The sequence below is a fragment of the Aotus nancymaae genome, unplaced genomic scaffold (assembly GCF_030222135.1).
Source record: "Aotus nancymaae isolate 86718 unplaced genomic scaffold, 86718_ANA_hifiasm-v0.15.2.pri h1tg000011l, whole genome shotgun sequence".
In the NCBI taxonomy this organism is placed as follows: Eukaryota; Metazoa; Chordata; class Mammalia; order Primates; family Aotidae; genus Aotus; species Aotus nancymaae.
The window spans coordinates 77,342,952-77,363,191 of NW_026988422.1; the positions used below are offsets into that span (position 1 = coordinate 77,342,952).

General features: G+C 52.9%; 1 protein-coding gene and 1 pseudogene across 1 annotated transcript in view; both read left to right on the forward strand.

The window, feature by feature from the left end:
- The window catches only part of CCDC197 (coiled-coil domain containing 197), a 79,961-nt gene extending 60,320 nt beyond the window's left edge, over window positions 1-19,641 (forward strand). Inside the window, 1 exon segment of the mRNA XM_064374531.1 lies at window positions 19,438-19,641. Coding sequence (XP_064230601.1) covers window positions 19,438-19,641 — 204 coding nt within the window.
- LOC105721261 (myb-binding protein 1A-like) lies at window positions 6,100-18,516 on the forward strand (annotated as a pseudogene).
- Window positions 19,642-20,240: the final 599 nt, after the last annotated feature.

A 20,240-nucleotide genomic window follows, 5' to 3' on the forward strand; every position in this document is an offset into this window, starting at 1 on the left:
CAGGTGTGGTGGTGCATACCTGTAGTTATAGCTATGAGGGAGGCTGAGGCAGGAAGATTTTTTTAAGCCCAGGAGCTTAAGGCTGCAGTGAGCTATGATTACACCACTTTGTTCTAGAACCTGGGTGACAGAGCAAGGCATTGTCTTGAAAGAAAGGAAGAAATGTAAGAATGGAGGGAGTAAGGGAAGGAGGAAGGGAGGGAGGGAAGGGAGGGAGGGAGAGAGGGAGGAAGGAGGGAAGGAATGGAAGGAGGCAGGGAACAAGGGAGGGAGGGAAAGGAGAAAAAGTGAAAAAGAAAGAAGGAAAGGAAGGAATGCAGAGATAGAGGAGTACATAATCAGTATCAAAGGGCACACCATATACCTGGAAAAACTAATACAGAATTAGTTTTGACCTAGAGCCAACCCTGGCTAAGCTACTGAACTTCAATGATAAAAAAAAAGTACTCCACTGGCCTGTTGGGAGGAAAATATAACACACAAACATGTGAGAAGAACCTCCAGCCAGCCTCAGACCTTCCCATAGCCCCAGCCAGAACCAGATGACGATAGAGTCAGAACTTAAAGAACTAAAGAAAAATGAATCAAGAATATTCTCCCAAGAATGATGTCATCCAAGCATACAAGCGTTAAAAAGAAACTATCAAACCTATTTCAAAAATACAGCAGCTGTGGGTGAAGATAGAAACTGCAGATTAAAAAGAATCACGACACATTTAACTTTTTCATAATTTTAATGAACTTTCAATGAAAAGATATCACTTGCACACAGGCATTTATCTGAAGTTCAGAAATTCTCCCACCTTACTTTAGTTTCTTCAGCTTCTGTTGTACCACGCGAATGAAACTTATATATATTTAAACTAAACACAAACAAAATATGGAGTTGTTTTTCATCAATTTATCTATTCATCTAACCACCTATTTGCACAAAAAGAGTTTTGAATTAATTATCACCTTTTTTTTTGTGAGATAGAGTCTCACTCTGTTACCCAGGCTGGAGTGGAATGGTACAGTCTCAGCTCACTGCAAACTCTGCCTCCTAGGCTTAAGTGGTTTTTGTTCCTCAGCCTCTTGAGTAGCTGGGGTTACAGGCACCCACCACGATGCCTGGATAATTTTGGAATATTCAGTACAGCCAGAGTTTCACCATGTTGGCCCGAGGGGCCTAGCGCAGGCAGGAGCCCGACCTGGGGAGGCTGGGCCTGGACAGGAAGCTTCAGGCCTGGACAGGCCACCGAGAGTCAAGAACTGGCCCGGGAGAGTCCATGAGAGGCGAGCTGGGCCGAGAAAGGCTGGTGCAAGGAAGGACCTGGGCCCAGACTTGAGGCCAGTGCCAGGAGATAGCTAGGTCCAGAGACGTCTGCCAGAGGCACGAGCTGGGCCTCAACTGGCCAGTGTGAAGAGGCTCTGGGCCTGTGGACGCAGCTGGGATGCAGCCAGGCAGCCAGGCAGGATCTTGACAAGGGGAAGCTGCCAGCAGGCAGCAGCTGGTGCTAGGGAGACTGTGGGGAGTCCCGAGTTGGGCCCGGAGGCCCAGTCCCGCTGGCCTTGGGAGGCCCAGCATTGGGTCCTGAAGTCCACCTCTGCAGGTGCAGCTTTTTCCCTCCCAGTGGCCCCCCCAACATGGGCGCAATACGTCATCTCGTGGGCTGCTCCAGGGCCAGGTTCTACCTCCCGGCAGCTCCTGCCTCCCGTCGATGTCTCTAGGAGGTCCAGCCTCTGCCTCCCTACTGGCTGCTTCCCAAGACCCGGAACCTCCTCCTGGCCACGTCTATGGGCCCATGTTTTGCCTCCCAGCAGCCTCTTTTGGCTCGGCTCCTGGGGGCTGGGCGCGGTGGCTCATGCCTGTAATCCCAGCACTTTGGGAGGCCGAGGCGGGTGGATCACTAGGTCAAGAGATCGAGACCATCCCGTTCAACATGGTGAAACCCCGTCTCTACCAAAAATACAAAAAAATTAGCTGGGCATGGTGGCGTGTGCCTGTAATCCCAGCTACTCAGGAGGCTGAGGCAGAAGAATCGCCTGAATCCAGGAGGCGGAGGTTACGGTGAGCCGAGATGGCGCCATTGCGCTCCGGCCTGGGTAACAAGAGCAAAACTCTGTCTCAAAAAAAAAAAAAAATACAAAAAATTAGCTGGGCACGATGGCACATGCCTGTAATCCCAGCTACTCAGGAGGCTGAGGCAGAAGAATTGCCTGAACCCAGGAGGCGGAGGTTGCGGTGAGCCGAGATTGCGCCATTGCACTCCAGTCTGGTTAACAAGAGCGAAACTCCATCTCAAAAAAAAAAAAAATACAAAAAATTAGCTGGGCATGATGGCACATGCCTGTAATCCCAGCTACTCAGGAGGCTGAGGCAGGAGAATTGCCTGAACCCAGGAGATGGAGGTTGCGGTGAGCCTAGATTGCACCATTGCACTCCAGCCTGGGTAACAAGAGCGAAACTCCGTCTCAAAAAAAAAAAAAATACAAAAAATTAGCTGGGCATGATGGCACATGCCTGTAATCCCAGCTACTCAGGAGGCTGAGGCAGGAGAATTGCCTGAGCCCAGGAGACAGAGGTTGCAGTGAGCTGAGATCGCGCCATTGCACTTCAGCCTGGGTAACAAGAGCGAAACTCCATCTCAAAAAAAAAAAAAAAAAAAAGAGGCTGCTGGGAGGCAAAACATAAAACATTGGCCCTTAGATGCGGCCAGGAAGAGGATGCGGGCCTGGGGAGGCATCGGCTGGACGTCCTGGAGAGGCCGACAGGAGGCAGGAGCTAGGCCCCAGGGGGCCGTTGGGAGGCAGGAGCTGGCCCTGGAGAGTCCAACCTGATGACATTTTGCTCCCATGGGGAGGAGACACCAGGAGGGCAGGAGCTGGGTCTGGAGAGGCCAACTTCAGGACCCAATGCTTGGGCCTGCTGAGGCCAGCAGAAGGCCAGAACCAGACCAGCAGAAGCTGACTCGGGGACGTTTGGGACCTGGAGGCACCCTGGGAGGGCAGGAGCCGAGGCTGGACAGGCCAGTGTGCGGCATGAGCCGGGTGGGTCTGGGGAGCCTGAGTCGAGGGCCTGAGCTTTCGGGCCTACAAAGGCTGCCGGGAGCTGGGTAGGAGCTGAGTCCACAGAGGCTGGAAGGTGGGCCTGTAGATGCCACCGGGAGGAGGAGCTGGGCCCCAAGAAGCCAACCTGAAGATGTTCTGGACATGGAGAGGATGCCAGAAGGCCAATGCTGGGCCCGGGAGCACCGCCGGGAGGCACCAGCTTGGCCTGAGGGGCCCGCGGGGAGGCCGGAGGCAGGGCCTGTGGATACAGGCTGCCACAGAGGCAGGACCTTGGCTGAGCAGAGGTCACGGTGAGGCCACGAACTGGGTCTGGAGGGTCCACTGAGCGGCAGACACCGGGCCTGGAGGGGCCTAGCGCAGGCAGGAGACGGGCCTGGGGAGTCCGCCGGGAGGCAGGAGCTGGCCCGAGAGAGTCCATGAGAGGTGAGGTGGTCTGAGAAAGGCTGGTGTAATGGAGGACCTGGGCACAGACTCAATGTCAGTGCCAGGTGAGAGCTGGGTCCAGAGACGTCTGTCAGATGCACGAGGTGGGCCTCAACTGGCTAGTGTGAGGGAGGCGCTGGGCCTGTGGACGCAGCCGGGAGGCAGGCAGGATTTTGGCCTGGGGAAGCCACTGACAGGCAGTGGCTGATGCTGGGGAAGCTGTGGGGAGGCCAGAGCTGGGCCTGGAGAGGCCACTGTCAGGAGGTAGCTGGGCCTGTCGAGGCCACTGGGAGGCAGAAGGGACACCCAGAAGGCCCCACCTGAGGAAGCTTCGGGACAACAGATGAAAGGCTGCCGGTAATTGGCCAGGAGACGAGTCAAAAGAGGCTGCTGGGAGGCAAAATGTGGGCCCATAGACACGGCCAGGAGGACGATCCCGGCCTGGGAAGTCCGTCAATAGGGAGGCATAGGCTGGGCTTCCTGGAAGGCTGGTGAGACACAGGAGCTGGGCCCCGTGGGGCCGCTGGGAGACAGGAGCTGGTCCTGGAGGAGCCCACGTGATGACCTATTGCGCCCATGTGACGACATATTGTGCCTACGTTGAGGGGGCTGTCAGGAGGGCAGGAGCTGGGCTTGCAGAGGCGGACTTCAGGACCCAATGCTTGGGCCTCCCGAGGCCAGCGGGAGGAGGCAGCAGGAGCCGGGCCGGCAGAAGCTGACTTGGGAACGTCTGGGGCCTGGAGACGCCCTGGGAGGGCAGGAGCCGAGCCTGAAGAGGCCAGCGTGAGGCATGAGCTGGGTGGGCCTGGACAGCCTGAGTTGAGTGCCTGAGCTTTTGGGCCTACAAAGGTCCAAAAGCTGGGCAGGAGCCGAGTCCACATAGGTTGCTACAAGGCAAATTCGGAAGTTGGGCCTGTAGACGCCACTGAGAGGAGGAGCTGGGACCCGAGAGGCCTACCTGAAGACGTTCTGGGTCTGGGGAGAATGCCAGAAGGCCAATGCTGGGCCCGTAAGGGCCGCTGGGATGCACTGGCTTGGCCCAATGGGGCCATAGGGAGGCCGGGGGCAGGGCCTCTGTGGCAGGAGCTGGGCCTGAGCAGAGGCCACCATGATGGCATGAGCTGGGCCAGGAGGGTCCACTGAAAGGCAGAGGCTGGGCCCGGAGGGGCCTGGCACAGGCAGGAGCCGGGCCTGCAGAGGCCAGGACCAGAGAAGAAGCTTCGGACGTGGACAGGCCGCCGAGAGGCAGTAGCTAGTCCGGGAGAGCCCGTGATATGTGAGCTGGGCTGAGGAAGGCTGCTGCGAGGGAGGACCTGGGCCTAGACTTGAGGCCAGCACGAGGTGAGAGCTCGGTCCAGAGAGGTTTGCCACAGGCACAAGCTTGGCCCCAATGGGCCAATGTGAGGGAGGCCCTGGGCCTGTGGATGCAGCCGGGATGCAGGCAGGAAGGCAGGCAGGATCTTGGCCTGGGGAAGCCACCAGCAGGCAGCAGCTGGTGCTGGGTAGGCTGTGGGGAGTCCAGAGCTGGGCCTGGAGTGGCCAATGTCAGGCAGTAGCAGGGCCTGTCAAGGCCAGCGGGAGACAGAAAGAAAAAAAAAGTAAAACTGAATTTACTAATCCCTGCTCTTAAGCCACATCCAAACAGAACTCTAAAGAGAAACATTCAAGCAATTTACGTGATGCTATTTATATACAGATCTCCCATGCACCTCTGAATGTAACATTTAAATATTTTGCAACACGATGGCTGGGAGTGGCTCAAACCTGGGCATGGTGGCCCATGGCTGTAGCCCTAGATACGACTTAGGACACTGAGACAGGAGGATAACTTGAGCCCAGGAGTTCTAGCCCAGCCCAGAAAACATAACACGACCCTGTTTCTTTAAAAAGAAAAGTCAGGGAGCTGTCAGGGAGCTCACTGATAATTTATTTTGGTGCTATCAACAACTGCTATCAAAACACTACTACAAAATCCAAAATTATATCTATTGCCAGACCTTTCTCCTTACTTCCGAACTCATTTACCAAACTGCCTCCCGCACCTCCACAACTCAACTTGAATGTCAACTTGAAATTAATTAATTAATTTCTTTGCTATTAGATTGGCTTTCCTCTAACATCTAAAGACTTGTCTTAAATTCTTACTTCATGTTATTAGCATCAAATCTGAAGGGATCTAGTGTAGGAGCTCTTTGACATAAGAAACACGTGTTTTTGAGAAATCACACAAAGTGAAATAATTACCATAGCTGTAAAAAGAAATATGCCCATAAATAAATAACAGTAAAGATTAGAGGCTTTCAGTCATACTAGAGAGTGATGTTAAATCAAATTATTCTGTTACTTCAACAAGAAAATATATAAACCTAATTCTGGCAAACTTTCTATAAAACAAAAAAGAACGCTTTGTTGGGGTTGAGAGTGAAAACTACAAGTTTTAGAAAGAGGTGAGACCAACTGCAGAATGTGCTCATCACGCATCACCAAGGCTGTCCCAATCGCACCCTCTGCCTCATCATCCCCCTTATTCCACTTAATTCTTTCCCAGACCACAACACTTTCTTACCTAGTAAATATCTCCTACTTACTACAGATTTCCCCACCAGATTAAATGCTCCAGAACGCATGGGGCAGGGCACTGTCTTCCACACTGCCCAGTTTCCAACACCTGACTCACAGGTACCAAATGACTTCAGGATTATGAGGTTGGAAGTAGTGATTATTTCCTCAATACTTGCAGTGGTTCACAGCAATGAAAATCCTAAGATTTCCTTTCCCCTTTCGGGGACCATAAAGAAAGCAGCAATACTGTCAGAGGCATTTGAACCACAGCAACTCCATCTAAAATAGGAGCTGGGTAAAATGAGGCTGAGACCTACTGAGTGGCATTCTCAGATAGGTAAGGCATTCTAAGTCACAGGGTGAGGAAGGAGGTCAGCACAAGATACAGTTCATAAAGACCTTGCTGATAAAATGGGTTGCAGCAAAGCGGCCAGCCAAAACCAAGATAGTGACGAGAGTGGCCTCTGGTCATCCTCACTGCTACTACACCCCCACCAACACCATGACAGTTTGCAAATGCCATGGCAACGTCTCAAAAGGGGAAGCATACAAATAATCCATTCCTGGCCAGGCACAGTGGCTCACACCTGTAATCCCAGCACTCTGGGAGGCCAAGGTGGGTGGATCACCTTAGGTCAGGAGCTTCAGAGCAGCCTGACCAACATGGTGGAACCCCCATCTCTACTACAAATAAAAAATAAATTTAGCTGGGTGTGCTGGTGCACACCTGTGATCCCAGCTACTTGGGAGGCTGAGACAGGAGAATCACTTGAGAACCTGCTTGAGAAGTAAACAAGACAGGTATGATCTGGGCTGTCAGGGCCACTGTGCTGAAGCAGGAGGAAAAAGTCAGCCAGCAGCGCTCTGTGAAAAATGAAAGGAGGATGAGTCAGTGAGCCTCGAGGCTGAGGTGAGACGGTGCTCAGTGAAGACCTCTCCAGCATGGTGACATTTCAACTGTGATGCTAATAGAAAGGAGAAGCACAGAAAGCCCTCAACTAACAGCATTCCACAAACACCAGCCCTCAGTGCAACAGTGCCAGGAGGCTGTGACCTGAGAGGAAGAGAGGCACACAAATGACCAGAGTGACTGGCACAGAGCAAGCAATCCACAGAGGGCATGTGGAAAAAGCAGAGGAATGGCAGAGAGCAGCTCACCCATGCCCCTGCAGATCCAATCAGGGGCTGTGAGGTTTACTCCAAGTACAGTGGAAGCCACTACAGATGACAGTCCAGAGAATGACAGGCTCCACCTCCTACTTTCAATGAGCCTGACCTGGCTGCTCTGTGGCATGGCTCTAACTGAGCACTAGAGGGCAGTGAAGGAGGATGGGGTAGAACCTGGGCTTTGTGTTTGGGCAGAGTCAGCAGGTCTTGCTAGGCTGGATACGGGAAGGGAGACAATCATAACTCAGGGTAACTCCTGGGCATCTGGCTTGGGCAGCTGGTAGACCCTGAGAGGAGCTCATGGAGAGGGAAATGGGGACTTTGCCTGGGACACAAGAAGCCTGAGGAGGGGTCAAGCAGATAGGTAAATATAGAGGTCTGGTATGAGGAGCATCTTCAGGGCCAGGAATGAGAGTCTCAAAGACACAGACAATATAATACTTTCAAGAGGTGGGCAGGGTGGGATTATCTGTAAGTAAGACACAGTACGAAGAGAGAAAGAGGCTGGGCGAAGTGGCTCATGACTGTAATCTGAGCACTTTGGGAGGCCAAGGCAGGTGGATCACAAGGTCAGGAGTTCGAGACCAGCCTGGCCAACATGGTGAAACCTCATCTCTACTAAAAAAATAGAAAAATTAGCCAGGCATAGTGGCGGACATCTGTAATCCCAGCTACTCAGGAGGCTGAGGCAGGAGAATCACTTGAACCAGGGAGGCAGAGGTTGCAGTGAGCCAAGACTGTGCCACTGCACTCCAGCCTGGGTGACAAGAGGAAGAAAGAGGGCTCAGGATGAAGCTGCCAGCTGGCACTCTCCAGTGTAGAGAGGATGAGGGCAGGGGCCTCAAGAGACTGAAAATGAGACAGAGAGGAGCCAAGAAAGAGTCCACAAGATTTGAACATTTTTATAAAAAATGGGGGGACAGAGAACAATAACCTAGAATTCTGCTGAGAAGCAGAATTAAAATGGGGCAGAGGAGCAACTCTGGGTGGCAAAAGGTGTTGAATAAAAAATTAAAACTAAGTATTTTGAAGTGTTGATGAAGTATTTAAGGAACACGATAGAAAAGAAAGGTTGGCTGAGGTTGTACCTTCAAATGCCCGGTGGTGGCTACTGCCAAAGCTCTCTCTGTTACTGCAGAGTGGCACCCAGGCACAGGTAAAGCCCAAAGAAAAGTGGCTTCCCAATGGTGTCAATCCTCCTGCAGAAAACCTTTGACTGTACAGAAAAATCTACTCAGTAGAAAGCATATGTGGTTCCATTACCCGACTCTCTCCTCTTATGTAGGATTAAAATTTCCATAATCTAAGCATGGTGGCTCACATCTGTAATCCCAGCACTTTGGGATGCTGAGGCAGCTGAACCACCTGAGGTTAGTTTGAGACCAGCCTGACCAACAAGGCAAAGCCCTGTCTCTACTGAAAATATAAAATTAGCCAAGCGTGGTGGTCACACCTATAATCCCAGCTAGTCGGGAGGCTGAGGCAGGAGAATCACTTGAAACTGGGAGGCAGAGTTTGCAGTGAACTGAGATCCTGCCACTGCACTCCAGCCTGGGTGACAGAATGAGACTCTATCTAAATAATAAAAAAAAAAGTCAAAGAGTCCAGGTGTAGTGGCTCATGCCTGTAATCCCAACATGTTGGGAGGAGGGGGAATCAACTCAGGTCAGAAGTTTTAGGCTAGCATGGCCCAAATGATGAAACCCCAACTCTACTAAAAATACAAATATTAGCCAGGCATGGTGGCAGGTGCCTACAATCCCAGCTATTTGAAAGGCTGAGGCAAGACAATTGCTTGAACCTGGGAGGTGAAGGTTGCAGTGAGCCAAGACAGTGCCATTCTGCACGCCAGCCTGAGCAACAACACTGAAACTCCATCACCAAAAAAAAAAAAAAAAAAAAAAAAAAAAAAAAAACCAGTAAGAGAAAACTGGAGCTGAGTCCTACTCATTGTATTTACTTTCCTAAGATAAAACATTATAAAAAAAACATTACCACCAGGGGTGGTGGCTCACATCTGCAATGCCAGCACTTTGGGAGGCCAAAATGTGGGAATCACAGAATGAGGAGTTCAAGACAAGCCTGGCCAACATGGTGAAATCCATCTCTACCAAAAAAGTATAAAAATTAGCTATACATGGTGGTGTGCGCCTGTAATCTCAGCTACTCGGGAGAGTGAGGCAAGAAAATTACTTGAATCCGGGAGGTGGAGGCTGCAGAGAGCCACTGTACTCCAGCCTGGGTGACAGAGCAAGACTCCATAGAAAGAAAACAAAACAAAACAAAACAAAAGACATTACTCAGTAATATACTTTAAAGGAGGAAAAAAAGGCTTACCAAATTTTTTTGCAGAAAAGCTGATCCACTGTCTTTCTTAATTTGGTGATTCTGGCACATCATTCTTCCTTTACTGTCGAAATCACAAAAATACAAGTTTTCTCAATGTAATGGGTTTACTAACTTGGGATGTTAAATATTATTATTATTGTTGTTGTTTTAAGACGGAGTTTCGCCATGTTGGTCAGGCTGGTCTTGAACTCCCGACCTCAGGTGATCCAACCACCTTGGCCTTCAAAGTGTTACACACCTTAATTACAGGTGTGAGCCACCATGCCCGGCCGAAATACTATTATTATAAAATAGGCAGTATTTTTTCTTTCCTGTGACTGAAACTATTTCTAAGATTCCAGAATGTACTTATTACTGAAACAATGCTAACACTGAACAAAAAAAGGAAGAACCAGACATTCATTAAAGCTGGAAAAAAGCAGAACTCAGTGTGCTCAAGAACAGTTACCAGGCCAGGCAAAGTGGCTCACGCCTGTAATCCTAGCACTTTGGGAGGGTGAAGCAGGCAGATCACCTGAGGTCAGGAGTTCAAGACCAGCCTGGCCAACATGGTGAAACCCCCATCCCTACCACAAATACAAAAATTAGGCAGCCATGGTGGCAGGTGCCTATAATCCCAGCTACTTGAAACATGAAGTAGGAAGATTTGCTTGAACCCAGAAGGTGGGAGGATACAGCAAGCTGAGATCATGCCACTGCACTCCAGCATGGGCAACCCAGCAAAACTCCATCTCAATAAATAAATAAATAAACAGCTAGCAGGCGACATTTGCTATGGGGAGACTAGGGACATGATCTTGCTGGCAATCCTCCCATTTTAGTAAATCTAAACAGTTTAATTCCATTCTGTTTTGTCCCCACACCTCGCCAGAGCCAAAACTAGTGAGAAAACACATCTAACAATGAAGACATGATATGCATGGCTCCATACTCTAAAAGGAAACTTTCTTATGTTCTGGGTATCACGAGCATTTGATGAATGCTTGTTCAGTTGACTGGCATAGACTTGGACAATAAACTGTTCGATGCACTGTGCCAAATAAATCTTGCATCTGAGAAGTAGGACAAAGATTGTTATTTTACTGCTGTCTACCCATTAATCCAGTATCTACATGTATTTATAATGGGTTAATACAAAGAAAATAAGTTGACTGTTTTAGAGAGTATTAGAATTTTGACAGCATGAATTCTCTTATCCTGGAAAACAATTAATAGTTAGAGACATATTATTTAATGTGGAAGGTACCATTAAAGAAATCAATGTTAATTATTAAATAATTATTGCACATAATCTTCTCATCTGACTTAAGACTGAAGACGTACCTCCTGAAGCTGGTTTATCAAGCTGCAAATCTTCAGTTATTGAATTCATAAGTTCATGTCTGAAAGGTGAGAATATTTAATATTCACTAGGCAGTATTTAGCAAAGTAATATCCATTAGTACACATTTAATATTTAATCACCAAGGGTGGTTTTGAAAAGACAAGACAGGCTGGGCACAGTAACTCCTGCCTGTAATTCCAACACTTTGGAAAGCTGAGGCAGACAGATCACAAGGTCAAAAGTTTGAGACCAACCAGGCCAACATGGTAAAACCCCATCTCCACTAAAAATACAAACCTTACCTGGGTGTGGTGGCAGGCACCTGGAATCGCAGCTACTCAGGAGGCTGAGCTGGAGAATTGCTTGCACCCAAGAGGGGGAGGTTGCAGTGAGCTGAGATCGCATCACTGCACTACATAGCCTGGGTGACAGAGAAAGACTCCCTCTCAGAAAAAAATTAAGAAAAGGCAATCTGAATGCTTGAGCACAACTAAATCTTCAGTTGAGGTTTCTAAAGAGTAACAAAAAAAAAATTGCAAATTGTCTCATAAGTTGCTTCATGGAGCATGTGTCCTCACAATTAAAGTGGCAACTTGGCAACACACAGCTCTTTGAAGCACACTACAAAATCTTAAATGGAATCCTTTAATATTGCATTGTATTCAAGGCTATCTTCCTCTACATATCTACAAAAACAATCATATATTCCCACATATGCTTTGAAAATCTCAGGCCTAAAAGCAAGACATGGATACTCTTTTCTTCAGCAAAAGTAGCACAACATTGTAAAAGAAAATGTAAGTTGCATGCCAGTCAGGTGTGGGCGGTGTTCATGTTTCAAAAGCTAACACTGGCATGACTGACTCAAAGTTGGACCCAGATAAATTAAAAAGGGGAAGATGAAAAATACATAAAATAGGCTGGGCACAGTGGCTCATGCCTGTAATCCCAGCACTTTGGGAGGCCAAGGAAGGTGGATCACAAGGTCAGGATTTTGAGGCCAGCCTGGCCCATGTGGAGACTGAGGCAGGAGAATTGCTTGAACCCAGGAGGCAGAGGTTGAAGTGAGCCGAGATCATGCGACTACACTCCAGCCGAGGCAACAAGAGTGAAAACTCTGTCTCACAAAGGAAAAAACATTCCTTCTACATAAAGATCTTCAACTTGAGACTGGAGAAAAGGGGTATAGGATCATCAACAGACCATTGGCTTTTGCTGTTTGAGCTATCAGGACAAAAAGAAAAAGGGAGATCATTTAAACACAATCTGTATTGCTCTTTAACTTTTTATTTTTCAGATGGAGTCTCACTCTGTCGCCAGGCTGAAGTGAAGCAGCACAATCTCAGCTCACTGCAACCTCCGTGTCCCGGGTTCAAGTGATTCTCCTGCCTAAGCCTCCTGAGTAGCTGGGACTACACGTGCCCGCCACCATGCTCAGCTAATTTTTATACTTTTAGTAGAGACGGAATTTCACCATGTTTGCCAGGATGGTCTCGATCTCCTGACCTCGTGATCCACCCACCTTGGCCTCCCAAAGTGCTGGGATTACAGGCGTGAGCCACTGCGTCTGCCCTTACCCTGATTCTTAGAGAGTTTTCTTCTCACAACATGGGAGGCTCTTATCGAGGCTGCTGATCTTACGTAGCCTGAGTAGATGGGTCTGTCACTTGCCAGTCTGGCCACTTGGCTGTGGTGGTTTTACTTGCCAGCTTTTGTTATTCCGAGCCCAGCCTGTGGATGAGCTGTGTGGGTAAAGTTTACCCATGATGGCCCTGCTGATTCCAGGACACACGTGGAGCCTGCAACCTTGGGGTCTCTGGTCTTGCCTTGCACAGAGGAGGCTGCAGTTTGCTGTGCCAACCCTCAGATGAAAGGTGCAGCTGTGGCCGGGTGCGGGGGCTCATACCTGTCATCCCAGCAGTTTGGGAGGCCGAGGCAGGCGAGTCACCTGAGGTCAGGAGTTTGAGACCAGCCTGGCCAACATGCTGAAACCCTGTCTCTACTAAAATACAAAAATTAGCCAGGCGTGGTGACAGGAGCCTGTAATCCCAGCTACTCGGGAGGCTGAGGCAGGAGAATTGCTTGAACCTGGGAGGCGGAAGTTGCAGTGAGCTGAGATTGCACCACTGCACTCCAGCCTGAGGGACAGAGCGAGACTCCGTCTCAGAAAAAAATGAATAAATTAAAAAGGTGCAGCCCGGAGGACAGGGAGCTGCGTGGCACACAGCCTGGAGCTGGGGGCAGTGACCAGGGCTTTGGGCTGCTTTCTCCACCCTGGCCTAAACGTTGAAGCTGCCCACTGCATTGTGAGGGGAAAGTCTGCCTTTTCAGTACCAAAGATCACACAGTTGTGGAGATGCCCTACACACACACACACTCTGCCACTTCAGTCCCTGGAGTCTGGGGCTGTCCTGTCAGATGAGTTCAGATATAATTAAATTCGTTGAAACTAATGACTTTCAATTCTGTCTCATGCCAAGCCAAGCATGGAGGAAATAATTTAGAAGTACGAATTGGGGGCTGGGGTTTGCTGGCTGCTCTGGGACCCTGACCATCCTTATCAGCTCTGCCTGTCTTGAGTGTCAAAGTGGGAGCTGGCCTCCTTGTCTGTCCCTGCAGGTTTTCAGATCCTGTAACTGTGTATTAGGTGTAAAAAGGCCCTCAGCCCTCGGTATTCTGGGGTCCAGCTGGGGTCTTCCATTCTGGATTGCAGGGTGGCTGGCCGGGGCGGGCCAGTGGCTGGGCTGTTGAAGGCTTCTGGTGCCACTGCTTCCTTTTGACCAGCCCCTTGCCTGGCTCAGAAGGGCTGTCCCCAGTGTGTGTCCTACCCTGTCCCCAGTCCCCTACAGAGAGGTGTGACCTGCTGGGCAACATCCAGACCTGCATCAGAAAGAGCCTGGGAGCGAGGCGCCGCGGGAGCCGCACCAAGGCCATCGGTGGGTCCTTGCTCCTGGGACACGGTGCGTCCTTGGGCACGAGAGGGACTGGAGTGGCACAGTGAGGCCAACAGTCCCGTGCCTGGGCTCCATCCCTCCCGCTTGCAGACCCCCAGGAGCCCCCATGGGTAGAGGTGCTGGTGGAGATCCTGCTGGCCCTGCTGGCCCAGCCCAGCCACCTCATGTGCCAAGTGGCCCGGAGTGTGTTCGGCCACGTCCGCTCCCACCTGACCCCGCGTGCCCTACAGCTGATTCTGTATGTGAGTTGGGACCTTTGGGAATGCACCTTGGGCTGGGGCTCACTGCGCATCGAGCTGCACCGAGTGGGGGAGCGCTTCAGCCCTGCGGCCTCCCAACCTCCCTCCTGCCAGCCTGCGCCTGGTGGGAGGGGTCTCGACGAGGCCCTGTCCTGGCCTTGCAGGGTGTGGCCACCTCTCTTAGGCTCTGTTTTCTTCCCTGAAATGAGGACCTTTGGCCAAGGCTGGGCAGGGCCTGGTCAGGAGGGTGGGGGCCGCAGATGGGTCAGTGGCTGGGTCTCCTCCCCAGGTGCTGAACCCCGAGACCAGTGAGAATGAGGATGACCATGTGGTGGTGACGGATGAGTCTGACAAGCGGTGGCTGAAGGCTGCAGAGGTGCCGCCAGTACGGGCCAGGTGGGGTGGCGGGAGTGGGAAGATCGGGAGGTGTGTGACGAGCCTGCCCCCACCCACAGGACAAGATCAAGGATGGCAAGGAGAACAGAAGCTCGGAGAGTGAAGACCGGAGTGAGGGGGAGGAGAGCGAGGAGGAGGAGCGCAACGGGGACGTGGACCAGGGCTTCCTGGAGAAGCTGATGAGTGTGCTGCAGGCTGGGAAGGTACAGGTGAGCGGGGCCGGGGAGGGCTCATGAGTCCCCGTGTTGTGTGCCAGGCTGACTGCTGGGCCTCTGTCCCTCAGGGTGGAGAGGAGAGTGAGGACGAGGAGGAGCTTGGGGACGAGGCCATGATGGCCCTGGACCAGAGCCTCGCCAGCCCGTTTGCTGAGCAGAAGCTGCGGATCCAGGCCCGGCGAGACGACAAGAGCAAGCTGCAGAAGGAGAAGGCGCTGTGGCGTGACTTCCAGATTCAGGTGAGCCTGGGGGCCGGCGTCCCCACCGCCTCCATCACCGCCCCCGTGTTCCCTGCCCCCGCCTTGCTGACCAGCTCTCCTGGCCGCAGGTGCTGGACCTGGTGGAGGTGCTGGTGACCAAGCAGCCCGAGAATGTCCTGGTCCTGGAGCTGCTGGAGCCACTGCTGGAGCATCATCCGGCGCAGCCTGCACAGCAGCAGGTCCAAGCAGGAGCATGACCTCCTGCACAAGACGGCGCTCATCTTCACGTGAGCACGGGGGCAGGGCAGGTGGGTGCGACCAGCAGTCCCCAGCCCCCAGCCCCCAGGCAGAACTCCTGGCTTGCTTTCTGTACAGGAAGGAGAGAGCCAAGCTTCCAGCCTGGGCCCTAGCCTGCAGGCTCACCGCTCAGCCCTAGGTCACGTGTCACTCAGTGACTAACACGGTCCTTGGTCCATCCCCGTGTTCTCCTGACACGTGCGAGCGGTGCCCTGGAGCTGGGGTCCATCCTAACCCTTGACAGTCTCCAGTGGGGCTGCGTGGGGGGTGGGTGGGGACAGTGGCAGCACCTGTGGCAGGGGACACCCACCCAGTCCTTGGAGGTGCAGTGTACCTGGGAGTTTGTCAGGCTGGGAGGCCTTGGGGAGTGCAGAAAGGGGAAAGAGCATCCGGATGGGAGGTAGTCAGACCACCAGCTGGGAGGTCAGGCAAGGCATGAGGCCACAGGCCCCTGTACCCTCGCAGGCCCTGACCCTCGTGGGGCTGGGACCACAGTGGCATTTTCAGCAGGAGCATCGGCGTGGGGAAGGCTGTGGGTCTGGTTTCCCTTTTTGGAAAGGCTGGCAGCGTGAAGAAAGCTTTGGGCAGGGCTGGGCTGGAGGCAGGCCCAGCAGGGAGGCGATGGCAGGCCCGGGAGAGCCAGGCAGGTGCCAGGTGCAGGCCTGCCTTCAGGGCTCAGGTGCTGGGTAGTTGAAGGCCTGGGCTCCTGGGCACTGCGTAGAAGGTCTGCAGGGCGGGGGGCGTGACTGGCGGTCATCCTCCACTCAGCCCCAGGCCACAGCTTCTCAGACAGTTCTGCCAGCGTGTGTGGACAGTGTTGCTCATTGAGCATCCTGCCCCTCATCCCCACTCTGTCCCGGCCCTGCAGGGCCACATAGGGTTCTGAGCACAGAACCCTCGCCTCGCTTTACAAAAGGCCTGGAGGCCACTGCCCCATGAGGGATGAGTATGGACAGGAGAGGTGCGCCAGGTGGGTGGTTGGCCCTGGTGCAGACCCCCTCGGGGAGCTGTTCTGTTCTCCCCTGGGATGCCCCCTCCCCCAAGCACGCAGAGCCCACATAGCTCCCAAGCAACCTGCAGGCGGCCCTGCCTTCCTCGGTGGCCTCGGTCACGTCTGTCTTCCAGGTCTGTTTCCTCACCTGTAAAGTGGGAATTGCTTGGCGCTGCTTGGCAGAGCGGGGTGGACCGAGAGTGTTCTCACCAGCTCTTGTCCTTACCACCTGCAGGCACCACCTGCGCCTTGGCCGTCGCTACTGCCATGACTTGGGTGACCGCGTCGAGGCCCTGCATTGGCCAGGTGGCACGGCTGGTGGAGCAGGCTGGCCGCCAGCCCGACTCCACCACCCTCTACCACTTCAGTGCCTCCCTCTACCTGCTCCAGGTCTTGAAGGGTGGTACTGCCGAGGGGCGCGTGCACGAGACACAGGAGGAGCTGGAGGTTGGCACCGACCCCAGCTCAGCACGCGAGGGCGCGTAGGTGAGCAGGGCCTGGCTCAGGCGGAGCCCACACACTTCACACTTCCCCAGGACCCAACCCTCCGCCATCCGAAGCTAGCCCAGTCTCCGCTCCCATCCCAGAGGCCCTCTCCTGGCCTCAGCCAGTTCTCTCACCTGGCCTAGGCTGCCGGCTGTCTGGACTTGAACCTCGCAATGCGCGTCTACTCGTCAGCACTGAGCTCCTTCCTGACCAAGTGCCATAGCCCCCTCACGGTCCCCATGTTCCTCAGCCTCTTCTCCCGGCACCTGGTGAGTGTCGGGGCCCACCTTACCCACTTAAGGTCCCTGCTCAGCCCCATGCGCGCCTCACAGCCCTCCCCTCCCCGCCAGGTGCTCTGTAAGAGCCTGCTCCCCGTCCTGGTCCAGTGCATCACAGGCCCAGGGCAGTCCCGCCAGCAGGTTAGAGACTTCCCGGCTCCCAGCCCAGGGCCTGTGTGAATTAACCTGCTTAACCCGCTTCTGGGGCCTCAGAGCGCTGCCCTGGTGAACACGGGCGCAGCCGTCCCTGCCACACCATGAGCACAGAGGCGCTGAGGGGGCGGGGCCAGCCTCACTCCCGCAGCCACCGCTGCCCATCTGGCCACACAGGACACCCCGGTACTGTCTGCTCAGGCGCCAGGGCCGCTGGGGGCAGACTGAATGAAGATGGCATTAGCCAGGAATGGGTAGGAATTGTCCCACCTGTGGTCTCACCTCTGTCCAGCTGGGTGGCCTCGGTGCCCCCACCTGTGCACGAAGGCATGAGAGCAGGTGGTCACGGAGCCCAGAGCAACAGGCGGCCTAGCATGCCGCCCACACCCATGCCTGGCAGGCCCCTTCGCCCTCCTCAGCCTCTTGCACCCGATGTGCTAAGGCTCCAGGCACCTGCCTTCAGTCAACCACAGGTACAAGCCTGCCTGCTGCTCCAGAAGACCCTGTCCATGCGGGAGGTGAGGTCGTGCTTCCAGGACCCCGAGTCAAAGCAGCTGATCGGCCAGGTTCAGACAAAGGTCACGGAGGTAACAGCTGGGGGACGCCCCTCCTCCCCTGGGTTCAAGCGATTCTCCTGACTCAGCCTCTCCAGTAGCTGGGACTGCAGGCACGCGCCACCACACCTGGCTAATCTTTGTATTTTTCGGTAGAAACAGGGTTTCACCATGTTGGCCAGGCTGGTCTCGAACTCCTGACCTCAAGTGATCCACCCACTGTGGCCTCCGAAAGTGCTAGGATTCCAGGTGTGAGCCACGGCGCCTGGCCAAGAATCCAACAGTTTTACTTTGTGTATGTGCATTTGCTTGTCCTTTAGGGGTCATGTCTAAAAAGCCATTGCCTAATCCAAAGTCCTGAAGATTTATACCTATGTCTTCTTGGGAGAAGTTTATGGTTTTTGCTCTACTGTTAGGTCTGTGATTGACTTTTAGTTAATTTTTGAATATGATGTAAGGTAGGGGTCCGATTTCATTATTTTGCTTAAGGATATCTAGTTGTCTTGATACCATTTGTTTAGAAAGTCTTATTTTTCCTTTTTGAATGTTCTCAGTACCCTTGTCAACAATCAACTGACTGTGATACAAAAGCTTATTTCTGGATTCTTGATTCTATTCCATTCATCTCTACGCCTGTTTTTATGCCACACTGTCTTGATTACCATGGCTTTGTAGTAAATACTGAAACTGAGAAGTGTGAGGCCTCCAACTTTGTTCTTTTCTGAGGTCATTTGGCTCCTCTACCAGGGCACATCTTGTATCATGAGTGGAAGTTTGGTGCCTCGGTGGGTTTCAGGCATGGTGTGATCCTAGGCTCAGTGGCACCATCAAAGACCCGTCCTTTCCACACTCTCCCATCTGCCACCTCTAGCACTGACTTCATCCTAATCAGAACTTGCTTACCTCATTTGAGGCAGGTTCAGTGCAGATGTCCAAACACAGGATTCTTAGCTCCCCAGGAACACTGAGGGCAGGGCTCTTCCCTAGTGTCCAGTGAGCAGTAGGCAGTGAGCAAGCCCGTGGCTCAGCTAGGAAGGGCTTCTCCAGGAACCTCCCATCGAGGTTTGTGGAGGGCTACCATGGAGGGCAGCATCGAGGCTGCTGCATGGCACAACTCAGTGGGCACCATTCAGTTGAAGTCTGTGTAATTGGCATCCCCAGTTATAAACAGCTTGTAACTTACTCATATTGCAAAGAGATAATGAGATTTCTGAGTAAGGACACATTTGTTTAAATAGTCACAGTGTATTAATTTCATCTTCTTCCCAAGGAAAAGGAAGAAATTATGTGGTGACATCACAGGGTCCCAAGCAACAATCAGATTGGGCCTCTGGATTGACACCTGTCAGTCACTCAGCCAATGCTAATTAAGAGCCAGTGACTCTTTGAGTCACCTGAATATGCTCAGCATTCTGCTGGGTAACAGGAGATGGAGGCTCATCTGGTCCTTAAGAAATGAATACCCTTCAGAGATGGAGGCTGGGGACAGTCAGGGTGGGCTTCTTGAAGGAGGCAGTGAGAAGAGGCAGGCAACCACATTCAGGAAGTCACATCAGGGTCTGGACTCCTAGTTATCTAGCTCCGTCCCTCCTGGCTGTGCCACATCAGACAAGTCACTTAACCTCTCTGAGCCGCAGTTTGCTCATTTGCCCAGTGGCACTGATACCACATCCTTTGCAGGGCCCTTGTGAGAGTTAAAGGAGAAGTAGGTCAACCTTTGATGATGCTTTGGTCCCTGGGAAGTGGTGTCCAGAGGCCAAAACACTGTCAGGTGAGAGAGATTTATTTTTCCTCCCAGGAGTTCATGTTGGACAAAATGGAGACCGTGAGAGTGATCGCACTGCTCATGGAGCCCAGAGTGTGCTGATCATGGGACAGCCTCAGGGACCGGGAGCTCAGAAGACACCCCAGACCCTTCAGGAAATGTCCAAGGAGCCGGGTTTCTACTCCCAGGACCCCCTTTCCCAGTCCCCGTACTTCAGAGTGCTCCAGCCTGCACTGACCAGCCTGTGCCCTGCCGGCCCTGAGGCATCATGACCTCTCCTTACCTGCCTGGCCTCCTTTTATTGCCACCGACACCTCCAAGCCAGTGGAAGAGAGTCTGGGGGCACTGAGGGGGTGGGCAGGGTCCTGGACCCAGCTGGGGTTTGGGGTGCTGCTCCCCATCCTGGGGGCTTGGCAGGGATCCAGGTGAGGCCTGCCTGGGATCAGGGAGAGAGAGGCAGCTTCCTGAGTTGGGGGCAGAAAGGCCCGGGGCTGAAGACTCCCCACCTGGGAGCCGGGGCTGCATCTCACTTTCATGGTGGGCTTCTGAGACTGAGGAGCTTTGGACAGATGCTTGGCTGCTGGGAATGTCCCAGTCACAGGAGCTCTGTAAAGACCCACCAGGGCCATGGGATCCATGGGAGTTCACCTTGCTCACAGCAGACTGCAGAGCTAATGGGGGCGCTGAATGTGTAGGGAGCAGCTCATCACTGGTTTCTGGAAGTTGAGCACCAGATTGGTAGCTTCTACCCATCCTGTAGGTGTCTGAGCTGCCTGGGATGGATGGTACTCTCAGGGAGCCCTTGGCAAGGCAAGGCCCCTCTCTGGGCTGGTTTT